Here is a 23,905-nt window from a genome sequence, read left to right on the forward strand (position 1 = left end):
ATGCGTGATACAAATTTGAATATTAAGAGAATCACCTATGAGATTTTGAAATCCTGCTGAATTTTCTTTATGTATTGCCTCCTCACTGTGTATATTGTGTGAAGATATTTCAGTCATGTTATGTGTATTGTGTGAAAAAAAAGTTATGTTGTTAAATATTTGCTTACAGATCTGTGTAATTATATTCTTTCATAATAATGAACTAGCTATTATTTTCAATTGCAAAATACATGTATGTGAAATGGTGAAAAATCATGAACGTAAAATGTAGAATAACAATTAAACATAAATCTAATATAACTAAAATAAATAGAATAGTAGTGAATGATTAGATGTTGAAAGTACTCTGATAGCTCATTGTGTACAGCTTATTTTCCAAAAAGGTATTTCTGGATCCAGCTTTATTACATAGGGATGTATGTGGCTTCAAAGCTTCTTTAATTTTTGTTGAAACAAAAGTTTTCATTTTTCAAAATTAATCAATGGTGGTGGGGTATTTTGCAAAATTTCAAATTATTAGAAAAGTTGATTAAACAGGTTTCAAGAACTTTAATTACATATCAACTTGTATATGAGAAACATTGGTTATGTATCACTGTTTCAAAGAAATTCCATGTAAACCTAAAATTCCAAATTACCTTTCAGGGTGTGTTTCAGTCCATAAAAGTAAACTGAACGCAAAAAAAACATGTTGAACTATTTTGCCACCTATATACACAGCCAAGTTTTATCAAGATCATTTACTGACCCTTGGGAATGTTCCCTTGTCAGGGAGTAAGTGCAAAACAACCAATCGAAAAGTGTATTGTTCGATCCTCAGTTGGCCTTAGGAGTTTTTTGTCATTTATTCCTTTGTTCAACTCTGGGAATAATTTGTTAATGTGAAACATGGCAAGTTGCACCTTGGTTCAGAGTGCGCGTTAAACTGTAGGTGCCCTTATTCCCTCATTCAGCAGATAACAAAGACCACATGTAAGATGACATGAATATACTATGTTCTTAACACACAACTCAATTTCCGTATTACATTTTATATGTAAAAATAATTCTTGTGGTGTGTACATGCAGACTGAAGCAACAAATGAAAATCTGTACCAAGGCTGTGATTTGAATCCGGGTCCCCTACTCAGAAGGCACATGCACTAACCATTATGCCACCCTGACACAATGGCTTTGCACAACTGCATGAACTATGCTAGCTTGCCTCCTTCCACCATTCAAATTCCCAGTCACACCTCAGCCTAGTTGGTATTCCCCTTAAAGTCTAAGAAAACTGCAGCAGGGGAGGAGGCAAGACATCCTAGGGTAATCTGTGCCGTTGTGCAAAGGTCTCTGTGCCAGGGTGACGTAGTGGTTAGTGCACCTGCCTAGTGAACAGAAGACCTGGGTTAAAATCCTGGCCTTAGTACAAACTTTTATTCATAGCTTCAGTTTGCTTATATACATCATAAATGTGTGAGATTTGAAAAGGTCTCTGGAATCATGTCGTTTCATTTGATTAAAATAATTCTTCTTCACTATCATTATTAATTGTACAATAAGTCCACCTTTTGTATGTAACAAATTTATTGTTACAAACAATAAGAAAACAATTCTTTATACCAGTATTAACAGCTGATAGTAGGTTTAAGCTTCATTACAAGAAACCTTCTGAAGAAAGCAGTCAGTGGTATTCCTATGCTTTCTCAGTTATGTTTAACTTGACTTCTTAATAGCATATTTTAAGGTTTTTATCTGGGTTGACAATTCTGTTTTGTCCATAGTATTTCACCTTTAGACCCCAAGTACTAGTCAAAATGTGCTCATTGCCTAGATAATGTGGTTTCAAGATTGACAGAGAACATATGTAAGACCACTGTTCAGAGGACCTGAAGGAAGTAACTAGGTCAGTTGTTGAAATATTGGGTGCAAAATGGATTTGTTAACTTATCTAGAAACCAGAAATATACCATCAGAGAAATTGCTGAACTTACAGTGGTGACAAGGTAGCATAGGACTTTAGCTTGAAATGTATTTTTGTTTAAACCTGTTCATAGCTTTGCAAAGGGACTCTTCCATGTGTGCCCACATCGGTGTTATTATACAGGTATTAACCTAATGCTAGAAGATAAATGGGAGCCATTTCATATAACTGAGGAAGCAACAACATTTTTTTTCAGAATAGCAACTTTCCTGTAGATTTACACATATTAAATTTATCCTAAATAATCACAAATACAGTGTGATTCTTTAATAATGGTTAATTATTAATGAAGCTTGTAACAGATGCTTGTCTCTGTTAATGTGCACTTCAGCATTTCTGAATAAATGTCATTTCAGCCTACTAAACAGTCTACAGTGTGTGCAAAATGGTGTATTGGTTGTGTCCATTGTGGAACCTGAAAACTCTTGGGATATACACTGCTAATTGCTGTAAAATCTACAGAAACACATAATTGTACATTCACAAAATGCATAAAGAAGTGTCAGATGACTACAATATCATTGAACCACAGATGGAATTAATCAACTCAGACAAATACCTGGTGTAACAATTTGTGGTGATATGAAGAGGAATGATCACACAAGTTCAGTTGTGAGTAAAGTAGGTGGCCATTCCGAATGGAACTAACTGAGGGTATTGAATATGTTGAGAAAAGGCAGCACAGAAGGTCATAAGTTTGTTTGATTCATTGGAAAGTGGATATGCTAAGAAACCTGACTTGGCAGATGCTTATCCCATGAAACTTTGCTTTCAAAGTTTCAAGAACCAGTATTAAGTGAAGAATCTAGGAATATACCACAGTCCCCTATATATCACTCACATAGGGCCTGTGGATACAAGTTTACACTAATTAAAGAGTTAGTTAAAGAGTTGTTCCTCTGTGCTCCATAGACAAATAGACTGAGAAGAAATCCTAATATAGGTACAATGGGAAGTACCCTCTGCCACGCACTTCACAATGGCTTCCAGAGTATGTATGTTTTAAGTAAATGTTATCAACATGGAAATGGCTTGGAAAACTCCATGACTATACATACCTATAGGTAATCAGCAGCCAGGAACTTAAAGATTGCTAGTTGCTGATTGTTTTTCACTATTACAATCCAGAAAACTTCAGCTCATTTCATTCCAACAATACCACTGTCTGAATTCTTTTACCCATTATTTCTTTAATCACCATTTACCTATGATATATCCTAACTTCACATTTACGAGAATTTATAACTTTTTTCTTGGCTTTTTGTCTCTTGTACAAGTTTACCATGTTTGTTGTCTGTATAACCATCATATTACACATTAACTGTTTTAAAACTGTAAGGAACCAAAACTGCAAATATTTACTTTCAGGAGCCAAATTCCAATTACTGCCAAGGGACACATGAAAAGGAGAAAAAGACAGCCCTGGATTTTGGACATATTCATATTTCTGCACATAGAATTAGCAAATGTTTTCTCACTATTCATTGATTGTGTAGGAGAGCCTTTGGCACTAAAGGGATAGGTGGGTACAGCAATTTAAAAATTAGCAAGCTATGCTGGATACAGAATTGTTGCCCACCAGTTTGATTTTTCATGATTTAGGAATCCCCCTCTTAATAAAAATAAAACGTGTTCATCTTCGAACAATTAAAGGAAATGAATAACTTCCTGCTCAGTTAATACTACTCCTTTTCTTTCACTCCAAATAAAATTGCTTTGTTTTAACCAACACTTTTAAAATCAAAGCATTTATATTGGAGTGAATACTGATTGTGGGAGAGGAAATCTGGCACCTAGAATCACATTTCCAAACTTAATATTGAAGTGTTTAAATGTCCAACCAAAAGCAGGATTAGGAAATTGGTTTACAAAAATTGAATCTAGGAGCTCCACATAAAACAGTACGTTAGAAGCAAGGATGGGTTTAGAGGAAGAGAAGTTTAAAGAATAGTCCATTTAAGAACAAACAGGGCAGTGATGGGGAAAACCCAAAAAGAAAGGGAGAAGATGAACATAAGGAAGAAATATAGTAAATAAGGGATTAAATAAATAAAGAAATACTAAAAAAAATGGAAGTGGGTTGTTAATGAAGGTTAAGTCCAGGAAGATTGCAGGATATGAGGACATGCTGGAGAGTAAAATCCCATCTCCATAGTTAAGGGAAACTAGTACTGGGAGGGAAGATCCAAATGGCCCATGTGGTGTAGCATGCACTCAGCTCTCTTAATTCGTGTTGTAGGAATCTAGAGGTTATGAATTAAATAGTTTGGGAATGCCATATAGAACAGTCCATCCCACTATTTTTTTTAAAATTTGTGTGTGTGTGTGTGTTTATTTAATCAATTATTCACTTTATTATTTTTTATTTCTTTATCGTTTTTCATTTCCTTTTCTGCTCTTCTTGTAATTCTTAATTGCAGTATTCATTTCATTTCTCACTTTTCTCCCTCTTAATCCATTTTTACTTCTCATTGCTCTTCTGGTATCTCTGGGCTGAAGATGGCACTGTGTTCACCAATAAACTATCATTGACCTCCTACTCTTCCTGACACCTTTCCATCACTTTTGTCTCCCCTAATCCTGACATGGGAGTTCCTCTGAAACTGTGGTCATAGTTACCTCCAGCTTTCCAATCTTCCCCAACATATCATATCTTACTTTCATCCCCGAGGAAGGATCTAACAGTTCTGAAACTAGGATAGTTTTTTACATTTGTGTATTGGTAGTACTTGGAATTTTGCTTGTTGAATATAAGCATTGTCCAGTCATTCAGCCTTCTTGGAGTTTTAAAATTTTATCAAGAGGATTTATGCTTTTGACACAGTAACTTCTTTTCTTATTAATGCCTGAGGAACAATATTTAGAGCTATAACATGCCATCTTGACATTTAGCACGGAGAAGGAACACTCTCTCTCTCTCTCTCTCTCTCTCTCTCTCTCTCTCTCTCTCTCTCTCTCTCTCTCTCTCTCTCTATATATATATATATATATATATATATATATATATATATATATATATATATATATATATATATATTCATATTCAAAGCTTATATGCAATGTCTTCGCTGCTCTTAAATACATAACAGACTGGATTGTAACATGCTCCACAGGTGAAGTGTTACTTGTGAATATCCAGCACTATTGCAGTCCTTTCGTAAGTGTCTAATTGGATTATGTCATGTATCTAAATCAAACAAAATTGAACTCATTTGTGTCTGTCACTTTTGTATGTTTCATCTCCTTTTGCATTGTCTGGAACTGAGCAGAAATACCATTTCATGATCTCATATTTCATGGGATGTAGAGTCTATAGTATCAAGAAAGACAAAGTTGTAGTGAGAACTTATATTTATGTCCATGGCATTAAATAGTTTAAAGCATTGGAATCATATGTAACAACATTAAATTTCCTAATATTTTTCCTATATTTTACTTTTAGATATCATGAATGGATGCAATCTGAAGAGCTTCAGCACCTCACTGCCTCTGAACCATTAACACTCGAAGAAGAATATTCAATGCAACAAAGCTGGCTTCATGATGCCAACAGTAAGAACTTCAGTTTCTGGGATCTTAAACAGACAAGTCACATACTGAAATTATTGATTGTTTATTTTTTTAGTGTAAGGGAGTAGATGTGTAGTGAATGAACTTTATCATGGAAGACAAGTGCTGCAATCTTACTCTCTGACTGTACCTTTTCTCAGGTGTGGATTATGACCTTTCCCACTTTGTTTATTTTACGTCACTTACTTCACTTAACTCATGTTTGGTCCCCATATCTGGGTTTGATCTCCACCCTTTTCATATGTTTTTTACAGAAGTGTGAGACGTACAGGAAATTACGCACAGTATCCAGCATGGTAAATACCCATATGGTTACACCCTTACAATGCAGGGGTCACCCATTGATGCCTGAGCTGTTATCTCCCCATATATTCTGAGGAGTATGTGGGCACCAGGACTCCAGGCAATAGCCATCAAGCCCTGTCGCCATTACTCTCACTGAGTGATGCCCATGGGAAGAGCCCCTGCTCATAGTGCACAGCACCATGACAGATACCTCGCAAATTAAAAAGTTATCGCCTGGTGGCAAGTGAGGCTCTGCCACTCTCTTTGGACAGAGCTGTATGCTCTAACCAAGAATTTTATGGCTCAAAACATTTCTCTGTTTCACCATGCCATGGAAGAAAAGCAAAATCAAGCATACTGCATAAACTTACTTCCCTCAGTTCCTGGTTTCCACTGGACTGATGGAGGGTTCTTTCTAGCTGCCAGACCTAGCTAGTGTGGTAGTTAACTTGTTTATATGATTAATTCTAAGGACGTAGAATGGAACATTTTACACTGATATTACACATTCATTTGTATATATGGTTACTTGCTGACCAGTTACAAGATTTAAAAAATTTTTTTTCAGTGCAGGTATGGGTTAGTTACACATACTGCCTTTTACAGGTAACAAAAATATAAATTATTATACAGAATTGACAAGAAGAAATTTTTACAGTTTGTTTTCAAATTTAACTTTGCTGTCCATCAGACATTATATATCATTTGACCACGTCACCCATTATTTAAAAAATTAAAAATACTAACAATTCCTTCACTGTACATCTAAAAAAAATTTATTTTCATATATAAAAATCAAAACTCACTTGACAATTTTCATTTCAAGCACAATTACAGTACTTGCCACAGACGCAGTTTCAAACTTCCCTCACATAATTTAAAAGTTTAGGCTCAAACACCATTGTAAACAGGATTTACAATAAATTAAATAACACAAATCTGTTAAATATGGAGTTTGACTCACTAAAAAGATTCTTATTTAATACATTAGTGGAAAAATTATATTATTCACTTGAAGAATTCATGCAGGACAGTTTGGCAATTTGAAAATAAAAGAAACAATAAATATTATATACTGTATAATAAATTGTTAATATATTGTATAAATTGTGTTGTAAGTTGAAAAATGACCATAAGTGTTATAAATGTTCTTGTTAAATTGTTCATGTCTAAAAATTCAGAAATTCTTGCTTAAATATGTTAATTATTACAATTTACCATATAGCGGAGATACTGAGTCATGATAGACCCAACAAGAAGATTCACACAATTAATTTTTGTTGTGCCTATCATGACTCAGCATCTCTGTTATATGGTGAGTAGCAACTTTCCTTCTCTGGTATTGTTCATTCCATCCTGGATTTTCCATTGTTTAATTATTATAACCTTATTTTCTTTAAAGTAATTTGATGTGTCTCCAGTACAAAAATCTTTGATTTGTAACTGTACGTTGTGAGACGAATAAATTACATTCCACATTCTGCTGAATAACTGTAATTCTCTTTCCTAGCTAAATAGGCAAAATTGGTCAGAAGAAATGAGTAATGCTGCCAGTCAATACCAAGCCCTATGTGACAAAGTACTAATTCAGATGTTATACTCCATGCATCATAGGACACTTCTGTATCCACTATACTCATCGTATTGCTCATCAGCTGACTATCACATATTTTTGCCATGATCCATACTTGTCACAAGAATGTGACACTGATCCACAAGCTTTCAGAACCATAGTTTACTTCATGAGTCACTGAAGAGGAAAATGTGGGAAGTGAAGATTTTGTGGAACAGTAGTGGTAGTAAAGGGAAAAATAAACATGTGAAAATTAGAAAAAAACACAGCACAAACTCAATAGTCCATCTTCATGTGTTCACTGTCTTAAGTAATTGTTAATTTGTACAAGCTACATTCAAAAAATGCGCCAATGACAGAATGTAAATGATAAATATTTAATAACTCGTCGCTGAGATAAACTATTACTGTATTTAACCTCCATCTATATCAACACTTCTTATTATTGTACATGAAAATGTGCGCTTCTCTCTCACCCAAAAATGTATTCCCATCTATATCTAGTACATAGATAGTTACCTTATGACAAGAGTGAAATGAAAGGAGGATGATGTTCTGGACAATGTAACTGCTCAGCAGGTTACAGTTTAATGTCCCATTGACAATGATGATCTTATTGACGGAGCACAAGCTTGGATAATTTCAAGGGTTGGGAAGGAAATTGGCTATAACCTTTCAAGGAATAATTTGGCATTTGCCTGGAGTGATTCAGGAAAATCACAGCACACGTAAGTCTGGATGGTTGGACACAAATTTGAACAATTGTCCTCCTGAATGTGAGTCCAGAGTACTAAATATTTTGTCATGTCGTTTGGTATTATGTAATTGTTCCATTTTGTGTCATGGAGCTGCAGCAGTGTGTGGCTTTACACTGCCATGAAGGACTAGGATGCCATGGATGGGTGTTTCACACCTTGGCCCATATAAATCTATACTGAACCAACAGCTGGTATGTTGTTCATAAAGAAAATTGATACAAGCATTTACGATAGGAAGAAATAAAAATAAAGATTATAAGAAACTTGCCAGGAGATGACTGCAGTTTAAAAGTGGAGCTACCTTAGGTTTTGAATGTGTTTCAGAACATTTCCAATTTGCACTTACCTGTTCTTTGCCAGGTGTTTCAATAATTAAACTTTCAAATAAAAAACAATAAGTAAATAAAAGGAAGAAAAAATGAGAGAAAATTAAAAATTTTAGGTGATGATTAAAATGAAACAACAAAGGATTGGAAGTGAAAAACTATACATATTTAAACCAATTAATTGAATTAAAATAGTGATTGCAGCCTTTTCAAGGAAAAAAGTGGATTGCATCCAATGGTATTTGAAACCACAGCCTTCAACACAACAACCAAATAACTTAACCATCAGGCTAAAATGCCACTTTGAAATTATTACTGTTTTCAAGTCTCTGGTGGATTACAAGAAATTCTGAAATTCTGGGTACCTCCTTTGTAAGTACAACATCTCACTTTTTTCATTGTAGTCACAACCCTTTATTGTTGAGAGCTGAGTGACATGATCTGGAATGGAGTACATGTAGATTTATACTGAAAAATGTTATTTCTTGAAAACAATGGTGCAGTTGGTTGCTAATCTTGTATGTTATGAATTGTAGCCTGTTGCATTTGGATACCATTCATTATCCCATTTGCTCTACAGATATACCAAAACATGAAAAATGCAACAAGAAAGTGCTCATTCATATTCTAGTAAGTTGGCTCATTACGAAGTTACAACGTTCAAGAAATATTCAACACTGTAATTTGAGGTGAAATGGGACAAAACTTTTGTAGAGTTCTACATAATCATTCAGATATTTTGCAATACTATAGAGCATAGGTTATCCAAAAGTCAGTCAGCTAATTGCCTGCTTAACCGAACTGTTATTCACTTAGGCCTTCCCCCCCCTCCCCACCCCTCCTCTAAGGTCATGGTGCACCCCCCTCCCCCTCCCCTGCTCCATTGCTGAGTTGCTGACATTAGTAACCATTTGCACTCTGTTACGATCACTTGTGTCGACTTAGCCATGTAAAGTAAACTTGTGATGTAAAATGCATAAATTTAAATATGTTGTCCTTTCTTTGACAGTTAGGTAAGAGATAAATAAAAGGTTTGGGGAAGGTGAATCTGCAATTAAGTTATCTTATGAGTACAAGGTGGTAATTTGACAGTTATGGACATTAAAAGCAAAAGACGAGGATCACAAATTTTATATCTAAAGTTGATTCTATCAATGTATCAACATGTCATAAAACTATGGAGCTTGCCACGAACACAGATTTATATGATGCTGTTTGCAAGTTGTTTACCCAGAAAAACCAGAAGGTCCCATTATGTGTGAAAAGGCAATTCAATTTAATAAAAATCTTGGTGGGCCATCAAATTTAAACCAAGCACACTTATAATCAAGGCATGGCATTCTTGAGCTTCAAATACAAGGAGAAAAACTGTCTGTTGATTCTCCAGCAGACAGTAGAACTAAGGGACACACTGAGGGAAGAATATTATACTCTGAAAAACATTTATAATGCCGATAAAACTGGACTCAATTGGAATGCTTTGCCAAGAAAAATCTGGCTTCACTTTGTGAATTGGCAGTACCTGGTCTTAAAATAAGCAGGGATCATATTACTGCCTTAGCTTGTGTCTAATACTACTGGTAGCCACCGATTGCCTATGCTCATCACTGGTAAAAGTAAAAAAAAAAAAAAAAAAAAAAAAAAAAAAATGACGTTTCAAGCATGTTAAAATATCTGTGATGATTATAGCTTACCTCTCATAAAAGAGTGCCTGGATGGATGATATGATTTTCACGGAATGGTTTATGGAAGTTTTTGCACCCTCTGTAAAAGCTCATCAGTTAAAGAATAGCAAAAGGGAGAAAACATCACTGCTCCTTAAAAGTGCAATAACTCATTCATCAAGTGATATCTTAAATAAAAATGACAAGCTCATAAAAGTGATGTTTCTTCTCAACCTAACATAACCTCTTTATTACTGCCCATGGACCAAGGTGTTATTGAGACTTTCAAACTCTGTTACAGAAAAGAATTGTTACATAAGTTATTGTTTGAACAAGAAGAAGATGGAGACAAAAGTGTGTAAAGAAATCATAAAAATATCGGTTTTAAAGATCAAAACGGCATTGGATAGTGTAAAGGGACAGATTTTTTTTAAAAAATCTTGGAATAAAATTTAGGGTACAATGGAAAGTTCTCAAAGTCTAATTGAAAAGGAAATAAAGAATGGTATGTCTGAAATGCTCGGTATGTTAAAAGAACTCAGTTGCCATGGATGTGATGATGAAGAAAACATTCCAGAATGGATGACTATCGACGATGCAGATCCAGGGTACCAAGTCATACAGGATAGGAAGATTGTAAATCTCATCACAGATAGAGCCGACACTGCCACCATCTCATCATCTAGTGGTCTGGTAGAGAAAGTGAAAATGTACTGGCCACTTCTGAAGCATTTATGTGTTTAGATACTGCCTTCCAGTGATTTGGAGCTCTAGATAAAAGCAACCAGTATCAGAAACCTGTCATGAAAAAAGTGTGTGAATCAAAATTAAGGATTTTTTAAAGTGTTAATTCTTTACATATGTACTGTATACCCAAATCCGTATATCCTATGTAATTTTTTCTTGTTTACTAGGCTGTACTACATATGTTCCTACTGTACTTGCCTTTGTAATAATAAAAGAGATCCATATTATTATAAATATATTTAGTTTTTATTGGTAAACTGGTAAATAGAGGTATGCAATTCACTTTTATGAATAAACCAATTTTCCGATAACCCATGTCTTCCAGTTAGTTCAGATAACTGATGCACTACTGTAGTATCTTTAGTTTTGTTAAAGAGAATCTGCTGCAAACCTAATTTATATGACTCGATAGAGAATTCAGTAATGACTACTGATGAAGTGGAGCCTGAATCACTGACTTGTTTTTGTTGCTAAGTCAGTTATCACTTGCAATTAATAGTCACGTGACAGCTGTTGAAATGTGCCATTTAAGTTGATGCTGGAACAAACAGACAGAATAGTGTAAACAAATATTTAGAAACTAGTGAGATAAGAGGGTAAATGTATAAATAAGTATCTTTTTATTATGATGAAGTAATGAAATATAGTAGAGATATGAAAAAGTAACAATGATCTCGCCCTACAATGCTTCTTTAGGCAATTAAATCTGGATGAGAGAACACACATAGTTATTTGCACAAGTGTCATGTTGATATTAAAAAGTTGCACAGTGACAGTGTTGTATCAATTCAGTCAGGCAGTCCACATCATTCCTCAACTGATTATCCAGATATTGTAGAAGTTGGTGTGCAATCTGTTGAGAGAAATTTGAGTATTTGCTGTAATACTCTTTGAGCTTTCACCAATTTAAGTTTCACAAATAAACATTTACATTGTGTGTTGCTATGATATGAGAAATTATTGATATAACAGTATAATTTATTTTGAAAACATTGCAATCTAAGCTTTCCGAGAGTTTTAAAAACCAGAATGAGTCCTTAGTATTCAGCCAGGTGAAATCATAGAAATTATAAATTAAACAGGCATAATTTGGTGATAAATCGTAATTCCTATGCCCCCACCCCCACCCCCTGATCTCGTCATGCCAAAGGTTAAAGCAGTTATTGCCTAATGATAACCAGATCGCCAATTCAGTGATCCCACATTGACCACCATTTGAGGTGAGCCCTGCTTTGCATGATGTTTCCCCTTGCATGGATGGAGTCATATCTTAAGAACAGAAAATGGTGGGCCACATTATTCAAATGATACAACAGGAATAAGATTAAGTTTCAGAGTCGAAAAACATTAAATATGGTGTAGCACATGTTTCAGATCTTGGCCCACTCTTATTTGTTGTCTGAATAAATGATTTACCCACGCCACTGGAACACTCTTTGAGAACCGTAGCATTTAGTGATGATACAAAGGTATTGATATAGGGCCAAACACACCCATACCAGATGTAGCCAGGAGAATAATGGAACATGGTTACAACTGGTTCCCAGTCAATAGCTTCACCTTAATCTTTCTGAAACTAATATTATGCAATTCCAAACAAATAAAAATCATTTACAGGTATCAGAAGTAGATATTAATGGGCATACACTGGATGGTGCTTCATGTATGATAGTTCTGGGTGTCTACATGGATAATTAGCTGAGGTAGTACTAGACTGTAGATAAGTAAACCACAACACTTGTTCCTTCTTGCTCTGCACTCAAATATCTCTCTCTCTGTGTCATCATGCAGACAGTATTTCTGGAATACTTTCCCTCAGTTCTGTTGCATGGCATGAGCTTCAGGTCTTTTGCAGCCAAGGTGAAAAAAGTATGTACTCTAAACAAGTGAGCAGTAAAAATATTGTGTAAAGTTGATAACCAAACATGTTGCAGGACCCTCTTCACAGACTCGGGGATTCTTACCCTTGCATGTCAATGCATATATTCCCAATGTAGTTAATAACAAGAGTGGAATTAGGATAAACTTGCAAATTCGTGACACCAATACTAAAAGTAGAAATAATTGTCATATAGGCTATGCAACTGTAAAGTTCAGAATGAAGTTTTATTTTCTGGTGAAAAAGTGTATGGGCATTTAAATACAAAATAAAAGAATATTTCATAAGCCACTACTTCTACAATTTGTCAGCTATAACACGCTGGTGGAAAAAAAAATTGCAACAACAACAAGGAGGTGTACGACATGAATGAAAGTTAGTATCCGTGTTTCTACATCTGAAAGATTATTTCTTTTCAAATTTTGCAGCAGTCACATAGAGGTGGCACTAGTGGCACCACTAAATGGATGCACGTCAGATTTGTTTGAAATACACACTGTAAAGGTCATGGGTGTTAATTACCTTTGAGATTGGACGTTGTGACATGATGTTAGTCAAGAATGCTTTAAGGTGTAAAAGATGCCATTATCAACACCTCACTGAGTTCGAATGAAGTCATGCAATAGGGATGCGATAAGCTGGATGTTCCCTGTGTGATATTGCGGAAAGACTTGGCAGGAATGTAGCCACTGTGCATGATTTCTGGCAGTGATGGTCATGAGAATGTATGGTTGCAGAAAGACGATGCTCCAGATGCCCACATGGCACTATCAGGAGGGAAAAACCATCATGTTTGGCGATTGGCTCTGGTGCATCATACTGTATCTGCAGCAGCAATTTGATTAACAGTTGGCACAACAGTGACACAATGAACTGTTATAATATTATGAGAAGGAAAGTTGCTACTCACCATATAGCAGATAGCTACTCACCAGATAGGCACAACTAAAAGATTTTCACACTTAAAGCTTTTGGCCAATGGCCTTTGTCAACAATAGACACACGTACGCGCGCACACACACACACACACTCACACACACACACACACACACACACACACACACACACACACTCTCTCTCTCTCTCTCTCTCGCAAACACAACTCACACAGACTGCAGTCTCTGTTATGTCAAGGAAAGCTCTGAGCCAGATACCCTGTCGTGTGCATTGCACCGATCCCAAACTATGGCCATTTGTGAATTCAGTGGTGCCAAGTGACAGCTCATTGGAGGGCAAATTGGAGGTCTGTTGTGTTTTATGATGAAAACTGGTTTTGGCTCAGTGCTAGTGAGGAGGCTAGTTGAGGGCCTGCAACCAATCTATCTGGGTGCTAGACTCACTTGACCTACAGCTGGAGTGCAGGTCACCGTTTCTTGCATTATATCCTTCCTTGGACAATTTGAGAATCATGGAAAAGTATCTTGTACGGCCTACTGTTCAATCTTTTTCTGCCAGTGTTATCTTGCTGTTTACTTTATACACTCTTGCTTTTCTGTGTGGAGGAGTTTTCTTGCTTCTTTAGCTGTTTCAAAGTATCCCAACCTTGTTCTTTCATCTTGTTGGTTTGTTGACCATAATACTTAGGCCACTTTTCTCTTGTTGACTGCATCTCTACTTCTATACTTAAACCATCCTCTGCTCCTCCACCTCATATCCAATAGTTTCAGCACCTCTGACTGAGTTACGTAAATAATCCACTTGTACACATAAATCTCCCGGCATTATTATTTTCGAGTAAAGTTTGCCTTCATGTTAACAGAATGATATATATAACATAATGTTACAGAGAGCACATGAAATGCAAGTTCTCATATACTATTTCTTTTATTTTATTCTAGAATGCACATTCATCATCATTGAAAAAAAAGAATTCAAAAGAAGTGACAATGAAATTGGTAAGTACACCTACAAAAAGAGTTGCTGTGGCATTTTCACAATCAAATATAATTTTTAAGTATTCTAACAATGTTAGATTATGGAAAGGAAACAGTGCTGTGAATGACAGCCACAAGCTTTGCTTTTTTAAAATCCACTAACCAAGTACAGGAATTCAACACCTAGAAAAGAAATTTGATGTAGGGTGCCATGCAAACTCAACACATCCTGTTTGTTTTCTGTAAGGCTGTTGATAGGCTACAGATTATTTAAAATATTTATTTAGATTCCAGTGTTATTATATCTGTTATAAGACATTGTAAAAAAAATAATTATGTAATTGAGGATTTCCATCAAGTATCTGCAGTGCAACATACAGAGTACAATCTCACAACCCTGTACTTACTGACCAATGCAGAATTCTAAGCACCTGCAAAAATTATTGGTAATCCGCTACAGTGTTTAGCACATGAATCCATTAACCACTCCTGGAAATTCATAATATCTTTTCCTCTGCATCTCACTTTCTACCTTCCCCTGAATATACACAAAACCTAATTGCCCTTGTGATTAGGCCATTGGCCTGACTTCAAATCTCCCTTTATTAATTTTGCTTTGACTGATCCAAAATGTTTTGACACAGTAGCCTAGAATGGAGAAATTATTATGAAACCAAACTCAGTCTCACTGGGTATGGTGCACTGAAGTGGTGAATGATTGTAGAGACATAATAGTTAATATTGCACAACGTGTCAAGTCTCAGGTGTAGTAAACTCTCTCAGACATGTGAGCGGTCTGTTGTTTACCAAGCTTCTCATGGGAGCTTTTTGAAAAACATTGAGAACTTTTCAACACTACTTCTGCTTTGAGTGGACTGCTAAGATATACTAACAAAGACAGTTGAGAAGGGAATCTCCCTGATCAGCTGTCAAATCAAATTAAATCCAAGAACTGTGTCAGATACAATTTACTTTTATCATGAGAAAAAGTTTTTCTGTTTAACACTGAAAATGGATTAGAAGGAATAGCAGGTACCTTGAAAAGTTTTATAGGTAGTGAAATGGCTCCTTTATGATTACAAATGCTATGACATGACAAACAGCAAACCATCTAAGCTCGTGTAAGTTGGAAGACTATCTCATCTTCTCTTAACTGTACAGTAATCTTATTTACTGTTGTGATATGCTGTGATGTTGACTTAAAAGTATTACATGAACATTCAGAAGGTTCAGGGATAACTGAAATAAAGAACATTGTGAAAAAAGGAGTTGTGTGTTAGAGAAGTCAATGACATTTGTATTAACATTACACACATCTATATTAGCAGAGTCTATGAAGACCTGGCTGTCCACACCAAACAATATGGGATGCATCAAAACATATTTGTTGGGCAAACCACTGTTATGTGTTGGTTGATTGGTTGATTCGGGGGAGGGGACCAAACATCAAGGTCATCAGTCTTATCAGATTAGGAAAGGATGGGAAAGGAAGTCAGCCGTGCATTTTCAAAGGAACCATCCCGGCATTTCCCTGAAGCTATTTAGGGAAATCATGGAAAAGCTAAATCAGGATGGCCGGAGGTGGGTTTGAACCATCATCCTCACAAATGCGAGTCCAGTGTGCTAACCATTGTGCCACCTTGCTCGGTCTCTTATGTGTATAGATGAACGTACTTGTGATAGATGTTGATAATCAGAATTGCAATACGTAACCACATTTTAGTGTGTTAACTGTGTAGGTAAGCATCTTGCTTGAAGAAAATATACCATTTATATTGAGTTCAATAGTTGTAATCAGGAAAATTGCATCCAGTGAAGCAAAAAAAGTGTTCAAGGCATTGCAGCTTCCAAATTTTGCTTATTCCTCTACTACAGCAGTGGGAAAGCCTGTATTTGAAGCTATCACTGCAGTGAAGATGCAGTCTCACACTGTCAGTGAAAGCAGCAGATAGTCAAATAGACACTGCTATAGTATCTATGGAAAACTGCATAATAGCACCCCATTCAATAGATAACATTTTCTTAACATAAAGTGAAACCTACCAGAAGAAAACAGATGCAAGCATAAAGCAGCTATGTCAAACCACTTGAGAGTACAATACTCTCATCTCATTGATGGTTAAGACAAATGTGGATTGGTAGATATTTGTGTGGAAGAGGCAAAATGTTCCTCTTCTTCTCACAATTATGAAGAGTGAAATTCAGCTCACAAAAAGTAAAGAAAGTAAATAAATCTTCACTTCTAAATAGCAGTGCAGTGGGACAGATAACATTCCTAATACAAAAAAATCATTATGCATATACATAAAAGAGATGCATTTTGTGCATTATATAGGAAAGGTTATTGGTGGCATGAGGACAAAAGTGGTGTGGCTTTGCTCATTAGCAAGACAAGCCACTCCATCTCTATTCCCTCATCATCTTTTAACAAGACATTGCTGTTGTTATTCATATACTGTCTGATCCAATTTTGTTCATTATATCTTCCAATATGTACTTCATACAACACGTGACAATCCATTGAACAGCTCCTTGGCCATGTCATATCTTTGGGGATTTTTCAAGTCCACGATGCTCTTTGTGACTCTGTAGACATCTGCCTTGTGAGTCAAGGACTTCCGAATTGTTTCCTAAGAGGAAAAATTTGCATTTTGAACTGAGGTCAAGTGATCCTCTTCAGCTCAACAGCAAAGTCATTCTTTTCTATTAAATCCTTTCTTTCGCTTAACTTTCATTGCACACACTGCTCAATTGAAATTTGGCACCAATCTCCATTTTAAGTGGCCACTTCCCAATCTGGTTACATCTACCACAAAAACTACCTGTAAAATTAAACTACGAAAATAGGTGCTCAGTGGACAATATGGATATTATGTGTCCAGTTGGTTATATGTACACATGATAGTGAAGTACATGGCTAAATGGGCTACCTTATAAGAGCTGAAGATTCAAACCCAGACCACTGCGACTGATGGAAGGAAGGTTGGTTGGTTAGTGCTTAAGATCCCATTGATGTCAGGATCATTAATCGATTTGTACAGGATGGGGAAGCAAAAACAGACAGCCTGCTGTAAGGGACCTTCCCCGCATTCACTTCAAGTAAAAGTAAATAAATTAACATGATTTCCAGACTGTTACTGGCCTTTCAATTTGATGTTACTTTGGCTTGCTTATTTATACAGGAGCTAGCTCTTCATTTAGCTTTACAAGCTCAAGTGTACCCCGTTCCAAACACTTCAGCCTCATAAAAATCTGGGAATTAAACTTGACCTGTCTGCAGTGTAGCCAATAATGCTAACCATGAGGACCATTCATCTCATGTGGTAAGAGAAACTTTTAAAACATTGGGAGATAAATTAGTGGCCTTTTGACAGTAATGTTAAAGTCTTAATGAATAATTAAAGAAAGTTGGAAATAGTTTACTACATATTCTGTTAATTTCTCTCGCCCCACCCACTTTCTTGCCAAGCCACAAACATATGAGAGTCATTGAGGAGTATTTTTGGATGAAAAAAAGGGAGAGTGGGGGTGGACATACAGGTGGTTACAAGTACAGCAACTGGTATTCTCATCACATCACTATACATTATAGTACAAACAGTTGTGGAATAATTTTATAATGCAACATCTCATCTGGGAGAAGATCCCACATTCTAGTCTTGTATAAGTTTTTCTCTGCCATATGGGAGTAAAAATGTAGGCTGTATGTAACAAAAAAACACAACATCTGGTGATGCCATGATGCAGAAAATGAATTTCCAGTCAGAAGAAATTCTTTTCAAATGTCTGAACATAGCCTGTTTGGAAGAACAATATTCTAACTACTTCAGGCAAGAAGCTATCCCAATTGCTCTGCATAAGCAAACTGTTATCACAGTGTCGCTTTTAGTGGTTAGTGTGGAGAAGACTCTTGATCATGAAATATTGTTTGGGTTCTAGAAACAGGATGTCATTTGAGTAACTTCAAGTGTGGATTATGAAGATATAATTCTACCCTAAACAACATGAATGAAACAAGCCACTATAGTAGAATCTTTCCTGGATGCAAGTCATGCCTCATATTTATTATTGGGGAAATATGTGCGGTGGTGTTACAACATTTTGAAATGACTGCTTGGATGCGGATTCTGGAATGTTGCCACATTTAAATGCAGTTCTTTCTAAATTAGTAGCATATAATGATGCATTCTTATGTTGTGTTATTCAACAGACAAATGCCGCTAAGGTAAGCAGAAACTTACATCATCCTTTTTGTCATCGGTATTAACAGTATTTTGTACTCAAAAGAGAAGTATATGACCTTGAGCACTTAGATCTGTACAAAAATGTGCGTGAAATATAAATTGGTCACCCCACAAGCAGCGGCATGAGCCATTCATCTGCTAGTGCCATCCAACGGCTTGCAACGGCGCTAATAAGTACTACTCTTGTTGTGTGAATAATGTAGCTGCAGCAGGAAGCCATCATTTGGAGTGTTTGGTTGTGGGTTAGCATGTAAAGTGTGTACATCAGTAAATTAATGCCATGAATGTTGTCAAAAAGGTAAAGGCAAAGTTGGAACATGCTGATTATGGAAACATAATCAGCGTCAAGGACGTGAAGCTACAAATATGCATAATAATTCACAAATACAATGGGGATGATGTGGAAATGCAAGGTGATATGCTAGATAAATATAATAGTTTTGGAAGACAGGAAGAGTCCATACCTGAAGTTGGCTCAGCCAGCAATACAAGACTTTATATCCAGAACAATGGGAACCTTCAAAGTGGGAGTGAGTATGAACCGGCTCCATCCAAAATCTCAAGGACAAGTTTATTAAAATATATTAATGACAACATATTGGAGAACATTTATGAATACTATTGCAATCATGGCTTCAACTCCTAAAGCAAACATATGAAAAACTACAAGCGCATTCAAAGTAAATCAGGTTGCAAGGTAATATTAGATCTTGTGACTAGTGAAAGGAGATAGTGAGCTCACTTCAAGGGAAACAGGCTGATACAATAAAAAAAAAAAAAACTTTAAAAGAATATGCAATGTCACAATCTGACTGGGCAAGAGCATTGGATCTGCAATTCACTATTGGCATCAGTGAATGTGGGCAACTAGAAATTCCTAAAATGATTGGCCTGGACAATTTCACAACTTTGTTACTTTTATCAACAAACTGGAAGCTTGCCAAGCATATTACTACATTCAACATATGTAAAGATGTACAATAAGATCACAGTATTAGTAAGAAGGCGGAACGGTTGGGTTCAAAGAAACTTGAAGCAACATGTCCACAAAATGTTCGTGTGGAGGCAAGCAAAAGTGAACAAATAACAAAAGAGCACATGAACAGTTTTCTGACTACAGTCCTTGTTTGACATGTACATAATGATGCGAAGAGTCTATTGCTATTTGATTTCTGGTCAGCTCATAAAAATCACACTCTTTTAAATGAAGGTTTTCTGATAAATGATATTAAGCTCAAGATATTGGTAAGCTCTATAAGAGAAGGATGTTGTTTTTATGAAAACTACAATGTGAAAAACCACAAGTAAAGTAAAACAATCATCATTTCATTATCATACTGCACTCTGTGGTGTACAATCAACTTTCTGCTACAAAGAACAAGCCTATGTTATAATACTCTTGGCAAAAGGAAAGTTATGACATTGACATACCAATACCATCATTTGAAAATGTAATTGATTTGAGGTTTGATATTGGACTGCTTGAAAGTGACTTTTAATCAGATGTGAATATTGTTCTGTTCCAATTTGCTACGGCCACTTCATCAAAATACCACACATGCACTTTGAAGACTGAATAGGTGTGCAGCACTATGAGGTCAGTATTTTGAGACACAAAGGAATTACAGACATTGGCTGTGAGTGGGCACTGATTGGAATAAGTGGGGAAAGTTGAAAATTTGTGCCAGACTGGGATTTGAACCCTTCGGATGCTCTGATCACTAAGCCATCCAGACACAATGGCCATTGCAACTGCACAGACTACCCTAGCATGCCTCTCATCAGACCAATATTCTCAACTTATCCTCACATTACTAATGTAGTGCCCCCTTCCCTTTATTCTAATTACTTGCAGCATTTCACCAATTTCTGTAAGTGTTCAACCCTGGTGTGCATCTGCACTGAAGAGATCATGGTCGTCTCACCTTAATTATACATATATTTTGTATCTGTAATTCCTTTGTGTCTTAATTCATAATGGCTACTGGATCAAAAATGGTGTCTGTTCTTTTGAACATGCCGGAAAGAATGGACTCCACATACATATTTAATTATTTTAAGCAGAGGGAAATATAGAAATAAGCCACCACATTGAAATATGTGTGTTTTTGGTTATATTATATTGATATTGATACTATGTTTCTTTGCATTACCAAAGTTCCTCTCTTAGACCTTGGATAGGTGATCATTCAAAAGTCTCTTGTGGCAAGATGTGCAGTTTTGCATTTGAATGGTCATACCACTGTTTTGGGGATGAGAGATTTATTTTTTATATACATTTTTGTGTGGTTCTGTGGTTCGAGCCACACATTTCTCTGGTCAGTGAAGAGCTCTGCTGAAGATTTATTGTGTGTGGAAAACTTCTCAATTCTCTGTTCATTCTCCAAACTAGCATCCACATTTTGAAAGCTTCATCTGTTACTCAAAAGTTGGGAGAGACAGAGGAAGCATCAGTAATGTTTTCTTCTGAAAAAAAAAAAATTGTGCCAGTTTTAGTCACCCTTCCAGTGTTTTTAAATGCATCTGACCTATATCTAATAAGCAATCTTCTAGCTCCTAAAGATCCAGTGAGGTTCCTGCACCTTGCATTCAACAATTGATTTACTTTGTTGTCAAATTTGAGGGATCTTAATGCAAGTCCAATGGAAGTGCAAAGTAGATGGGGAGATTACTAATAGGAAAACACATCAATTACAATTTTAGAAAAGTTGTAACTTTGTTCATGTTTCATGCTAATATATTCTAACACCATTATTGATGATATCATCCTTGCACATACAAAGAAAACAACAGAAAGATAAATATTTGCAGGAATGAGAATGATCATGCCTCCCTCTTACACATCCTAAGAGCCTAGAGTGATAGGATTTCAGATTCAGATTTCTATACGATTCACAACTTTTAACTTTTTCGTGTGAACTCATGGTTAACCTGACTGCTTATTGTTCTGGAACAAGTCTATGCCTCCTTTGTTGTGATATCCTCTCTGATTGTCAACTGTGTCGCACTTCCATTTATTCACAGTTGCAAACCACAAATAAGATTGAAGTATATCTTTGTGGATGTCTTAAAAGAAATCTTCTCAGAAATGACACAGGATCAGTGTATCAAAGTGGTACATTATTTTCATGTCTAATGAAGAGGATATCATCAGGTGGTGATGCGTAATGAAGTATACAACAGTAGCCTTCCATCACTGGTGTGTGTGTCTGCAAATGCTCCACTAGGTTCCATGTCACATGATAACCTCCAGTCAGAAGTACACTGGCATAAAGTAAATAACAATTTCAGTGCAGAATCCCACACTTCACTCATGGTGTACTCACTGTCTTGGTCCTTGAGGTTTGAGAAGGTAGTGCCAGAACAGTTTATGTGCCCTTCTATACACCTAAGAGGCATACATGCCTTGGTGGTTTGTTAGTTACGAAAACGCCATGCGGGCTGGTTCTGACATGTTAACCCAAAAGCTAATGACTTACAGTAACATTCAAAATGGGGTAATACGTCTTAATCAAGGAGGGTCTGGACCGGGCAAACCATGGGTGACTTGCAACCTTTGTTTGGGGTCATCCGGTGGTGCGAGAAAACTGCTTCAGTGGCACGCTTGGCAGCAAAGGAGTGCCAAAACGGCCAGGGATAGGATAGTAATAAATCTGCCTGGTAGCCCTGGCTCACACTGCACTTAACTGCACCAGTTGCACTACATTGCACGCAGTATTCCAATTGCTGAAACCGGTAGGACAAACCGGGCATTGGGCAACAGGCTTCGTATTCCTGTAGTCGGTATAACTGTCTCGAGAAGATGCAGCTCAGGAAGGCAGCATGAAAAAAACGCCGTAGCACTCCTCTTATTAAATGGACTGCGAGAGGATGACGACGATGAGCGCAGGATGACAATTCTGCGGTTCACGCAAACCCTGGTGAAATGTGGCAGACCATGATGTGGGCCACATGGCATTGTGCGTGCTAGCTGCCGAGAGCATGGCCAAGGATGTTGCCTCATCAGAGTAGAATTAAGGGACTGGTCAAGTGATGGTTTGGTGTGCCGTGTCCGAAAAGGGTGGCCATTCTCCCTCCGGTGGAAATGGCTGGTGAGGATGTTGTGGCACTGGTTTCCGACCTACACAGCCCATCATCTGCTGCTACAGATGACAAATGGCAACTATTGCACCATGTCACAGACCAGGAATGGGGTGGGAGGGGAGAGGAAAAAAGACACACAAACATGTAGTGGACAGCGCAATTAGCACCTCAATACATATCATATCATTTGATGATGGTAGCTTGGCGTAACATCGAAATATCATGCCACTTTGACACACACATCTGGCTAGATGTGCAATGATTTTTCCTTCTAGATGTCTGCCAAGAAAGACTTCATTCACAAATTGTTTTCTTCTATGGGAAGGAGATTTATAAGCCATTTTATCATGCTAAAAACTTCCAGCACAAGAAAAGGCCTTTACTTAGCACTGTAGTTCTCTTACTGAGCTCTTATGACAAAAACTTCATTCCAGCATTCACTGCCCTGAATCATTAAATTAGCACCAAATGATGCACTAGCATCACACTAGTTTCAGAGAGGATGTGTTGCACCTGCCAGTTGAAGGACACGAAACTTCTTGTGGTGCGTATAGTGTTAACAGCTGCTGTTGTCCCACACACTGAGGAGTGGATTGATTTGCACTGTTTGGGGCAAGACTAATGCTTGATGGGACAGAAGTTCAAGTTTCAGGACCTTTCCAATAAGTAACCTTAGGAGACATACAAATCAGCTGTTAGCAATCTCATCAACAAGCAACTGGATAAAGTCATGAAATCTGTTCTCGTGCTCAGAGAGGGCAACAAAGTCGCCAACTTCCAGTCGAAAAGAACATATCACATTTGTTATCTTTTGTAAATTGCAGTGGGCTCCAAATCCACAACTTACTTACTAATCTTTTTGGCCATCTACTTTCTCACTCATAATTATCATCTCTGAACACCAAATCTAGAATAAAATCTCTGAAGCTCCCATGGATA

General features: G+C 36.6%; 1 protein-coding gene across 9 annotated transcripts in view; it reads left to right on the forward strand.

Moving 5' to 3' along the window:
• LOC126251491 (alpha/beta-tubulin-N-acetyltransferase 9) overlaps positions 1-23,905 on the forward strand; it is a 108,059-nt gene that overhangs the window by 33,836 nt on the left and 50,318 nt on the right. For 8 of the 9 annotated variants that reach the window (XR_007545739.1, XR_007545740.1, XM_049951953.1 and 5 more), the window contains exons 2-3: positions 5,406-5,515; positions 14,604-14,660. Coding sequence is in view for 7 of the 9 variants with exons in the window: in XM_049951953.1 (XP_049807910.1) it covers positions 5,406-5,515; positions 14,604-14,660 (167 nt within the window). In the remaining 2 variants the exon portion in view is untranslated. Of the gene's footprint in view, positions 1-3,331; positions 3,486-5,405; positions 5,516-14,603; positions 14,661-23,905 lie in introns of all 9 variants that reach the window. The other variant, XM_049951954.1, reaches the window with a different exon arrangement.

Source organism: Schistocerca nitens, chromosome 4 (genome assembly GCF_023898315.1).
Source record: "Schistocerca nitens isolate TAMUIC-IGC-003100 chromosome 4, iqSchNite1.1, whole genome shotgun sequence".
Lineage (NCBI taxonomy): Eukaryota > Metazoa > Arthropoda > Insecta > Orthoptera > Acrididae > Schistocerca > Schistocerca nitens.